The sequence below is a fragment of the Cariama cristata genome, unplaced genomic scaffold (assembly GCF_000690535.1).
Source record: "Cariama cristata isolate BGI_N322 unplaced genomic scaffold, ASM69053v1 scaffold25669, whole genome shotgun sequence".
Lineage (NCBI taxonomy): Eukaryota > Metazoa > Chordata > Aves > Cariamiformes > Cariamidae > Cariama > Cariama cristata.
Window position 1 is genome coordinate 9,181 of NW_009634486.1, and position 3,970 is coordinate 13,150.

Here is a 3,970-nt window from a genome sequence, read left to right on the forward strand (position 1 = left end):
TTCGTTCAGCCCAGGTCACCTCTGCCAGGCGAGCCGCCGCTCTGCTGCAAGCTGGGCTGTAAAGAGAAGGGGGAGGAAAGAAAGCTGCCGTTGGCTTCCCCCGCTCCTCAGATCTGGGGCGAGGGCCCAGATGGTATCCCAGATCTCTTCCTATGGGATTTAGACAAGGTTTCCTGTTGAGAGAGCTGCTCCTAATCGCTGCCCTTCTGTGCTGCGTTGCAGATCAGGACCAGATGAGCAGAGGGAGGTTTCTGTGAAGATCAGAGTCACCCCAGCCCTGCCTCGGGAAGTGGCCCAGCAGCGCTGCATCTCCGGCTGTCATCGCTACGGACCTGGAAAAGAAAGAAGAGGAGAAGAAAAGATGTCCCATGCTTTAAAGCAAGTGTTCAATAAAGACAAAACCTTCCGGCCCAAGCGCAAGTTTGAGCCGGGGACTCAGCGGTTTGAGCTGCACAAGAAGGCTCAAGCCTCGCTCAACGCTGGCCTGGACTTGAAAGTTGCCGTCCAGCTGCCGCCGGGAGAGGAGCAGACCGACTGGGTGGCTGTGCACGTGGTGGACTTCTTCAACCGCATCAACCTGATCTACGGCACCATCAGTGACTATTGCACAGAGCAGTCCTGTCCCGTCATGTCGGGGGGACCCAAGTACGAGTACCGATGGCAGGACGAGCACAAGTACCGGAAACCCACGGCCCTGTCTGCTCCCCAGTACATGAACCTCCTGATGGACTGGATTGAGGTACAGATCAACAATGAGGACATCTTCCCCACTAATGTTGGTGAGTTGAGTTCCAGTTGTGACTGAGGGGAGGGAGACTGGTGCAGAGCCTTCTCCTTTGAGCCCTCAGGTCCCGTCTCTGTTCCAGGAGATGCTGTTGGCACAGGTCACCCTTGGAGCAGAGCTTTTGTACTGCTCAGAGGCAGGCTGGCAGTGTAGTAAGCTCTTCAGAAACGTCAGAGTTCTTCTGAAGTGCTGAAATACCCAGAGCTGTACCAGATCCCATTTGGAGTCATGGATACCTCAAGGAAAGCCAAGCTGAGCCTAGGCAACGAAAACAAGAGGCTGCTCTTTGAAAAGTCAGTCTCTGATGTGACTCTTGAGTAGTTCATGCTGGATGTGGTCTCCCGAAGGACAGCTCTTTCAGAGGTGATTGCTAGCTTGGGTTCAACGCGCGTGCTCTGCGTCGGCCTGGTGATGGTGGCCACCTTTCCATAATTAGGCTCTTTGTTATTACAGGCTGGCGTGAGCTGACTCTGCCCTTTCTAGCTCAGTGCTTCCTGGCGTGCACTCGGCTGGTTGTTGCAGCTGGGTGGGATGCTGACATGTGCACGGAGGGAGGGGCGGTGTTTCATCTATTGCCAGGGTGATGGAGATGAGAATTTGGCCTAAGACACCTAAATCTGCATATCCAAACGCAGCTTCGTGTACTGGCTTTGGGACAAAGATTGTTGGGGTTTTTGTTTATTTGGTGTTGAGTAAGATGTGAGAATTCAGTAAGGGTTAGGTAAATAGGATTGGCCCCATTCAGAGCTCCCATCTTCTGGGATGCAAAAGGCAAAATGCAGCAGAGCTCCCTCCCTCCCTCCTGCCCCGGCGTTTCTGCTGTCGAAGCTCCGATGGGGACGCAGTTGGCCTCTGTTTGGGATGCATCTGCCACACGAGCATCCACAGGGCTCCTCCACCCATGCCAAAATGCTGCTTAAACCTGGTGTTGAGCGGGCAGAGGCGAGGAGCAGGGCCATGAACAGCCAGTTCTACAGACAGCTGAAATACTGAAATCCCCCCAACCCGTTCCTCCTGTCACCCAAACGACTGCTGCGTTGCCTTTAGTTAGGAGTCTTCTGCAAGACTCCCCTGGAGCGGGGTGTTTGTTCTGTTTGGGGAGGCAAGACAGGTTTCCGACAGCAGGAGGGTTATGATTTGCCTTTTTTTTTTTTTTTTTAATTGTTGTTGTTTTCAGTTCAGCTTTTACCAGATTCCTCGCCCTTAACGCCGACTGTAATGCCGCAGTTCTTGCAGAGCACTGAAAGGGTTTAACTAATCCTCGTTCCTCCAGGAACAACCTGGGTGAACTTTAAACTGTAATAGTCTACTGAGATGGCTGGTTGGCCAGACCGCTCTGCTGCAGGGCCTCGGCTAAACACATCCCAAAGAACTAATGCCTTTAAAGAGGACCTGAATGTTTTTAATTTTTAACCAAAGAGCTGAAGACGTATCAAAATAAGAGATAACTGTGGGGAGTTAACAGCATTGACTCTTTCTCTTGGGAAGTTGCTTGGTCGTATCTGGTATTTTGTACTGTTTATATGAACGTGCCAAACGGGAGGGGAAGAAAACTCTATCAGAGTGAAACAGCTGCTGGGAATCTCTGAGGCTGGTCTCTTGCTTTCAGTCGCTAGCAGCGATCGATGGCATGCAGCACTTAAGAAATCTCTGCTTTGAAAAATCTGATCCAAACGGAAAGGAAGAAGGAGAGGGGAACTGGAAATTACCAGGGACAGAAGCTCTTTTGTCTCAATTTAACTGTTTTATCAATTTATTTTAGCCCCAAGGAACCAGTTTTAACTTGGCTGAAAGTTTCTCATGGTCGTGTCTTCCCTGCCAGGTACTCCCTTCCCCAAGAACTTCCTCCCGGTGGTGAAGAAGATTCTGTCCAGGCTTTTCCGGGTCTTTGTCCACGTCTACATCCACCATTTCGACAGGATCACCCAGATGGGGTCGGAAGCCCACGTGAACACCTGCTACAAGCACTTTTACTACTTTGTGAAAGAGTTCAATCTCATAGACACCAAGGAGCTGGAACCACTGGTGAGTGTCTGGGGAGGGGGCAGCTCAGGGTTGGTCTGTCGGGGTCTGCAGCCCACGCTGAAGAGGTGGGCTGGGAGTGGAAGAGTCACGGAGGTCTCTGGTACCTTCTCAGAACTGGTTGCCCAAATCCAGGACGTCGGTTGGCCTTGCAGTTTGACTGTCGGGAAACTGGGAGTCAGGACGTGCAGGCACGGCGGAGCGGGGTCCTTTGGGCATTGCTTGGGGGAAGTTGACTTGTTCTCCGGCAACCTCCTTGTGTTTTTAGCAGCCAACTTGCCTTGTTGGCGTGCGCGCCGTGAGCCCGGCACCGTTAGCTAAACCCCCTCCTCCCTGCGCTTACTTCCCATGCTGAAAAGCAAGGGCAACACCACCGCCTGCACGAGGAGTCCGGAGGATGGAGAACATGCCCTGTTAGACCTAGGGAGGTGGTGGTGGTGTTTCTAAAGCCATAAGCAACAGAGCAGACTTGCAGAGCCGTTGGGCAGTGGGAGGGTGTCCTGTGGTGTCTGGGAATGGGAGTGGTGGGGGAAACACGGACCTGCCCAAACTGGAGCTCTTGGTGTCACCACATGCCTGAGAAGGGCATTTACAACTAAACAAAGGTGATGTTTTTTTCATCCACACCCTCACCTGGCAATCTGGATCTTCATTCATGGTCCCTTGTCTTTTCTGTCCCTTTGACAGAAGGAAATGACCTCCCGGATGTGCCACTGAGATCAGAGCTTCCTGCTCCCACCTCGGCGTCTCTTCCGAGGACTCCGAATCCCACACCTGTATTGGAGACGTGATGCAAGGGGAGAACAGGGACGTTTTGTTAAAGAAATCTATATATTTTTAATGAGTTTCAATGTAAAACTGTGATATTGCGGGAATATTTTTTTAAAGATGCTCTAGATAAACTAGTTTTTTATAGTAATTTCTATAAAAAAAAAAAAAAATATTTTGGGCCACTTGGTGGAAACGCTCACTCTTTGAAGAGGGCAGAGCCACCCTGGACTGCCTTTTCCCCGTGCCCTCGCTGCAGCGGCACCAAGTGAGCTGAGCCAGATGCTTCAGAGAGAGCCACATCGTGTAGCTGCTGCTGCCATGGAAGCGGTACTTCCCTCCGGACACCCATTTCTCACCCGTGAAGGGAGGTTACGTGGGGATTGGGGAAGAAAT

At 51.7% G+C, this 3,970-nt stretch overlaps 1 protein-coding gene across 1 annotated transcript; it reads left to right on the forward strand.

Annotated features, from left to right (window-relative positions):
- The first annotated feature begins 224 nt into the window (after positions 1-224).
- On the forward strand, positions 225-3,523 carry MOB3A (MOB kinase activator 3A). Its single transcript, XM_009707178.1, has 3 exons — positions 225-779; positions 2,607-2,809; positions 3,494-3,523. The coding sequence occupies exons 1-3, from the start codon at positions 362-364 to the stop codon at positions 3,521-3,523; spliced, it is 651 nt and encodes a 216-aa protein (XP_009705480.1). The 5' UTR covers positions 225-361.
- The last annotated feature ends 447 nt before the right edge of the window (positions 3,524-3,970 follow it).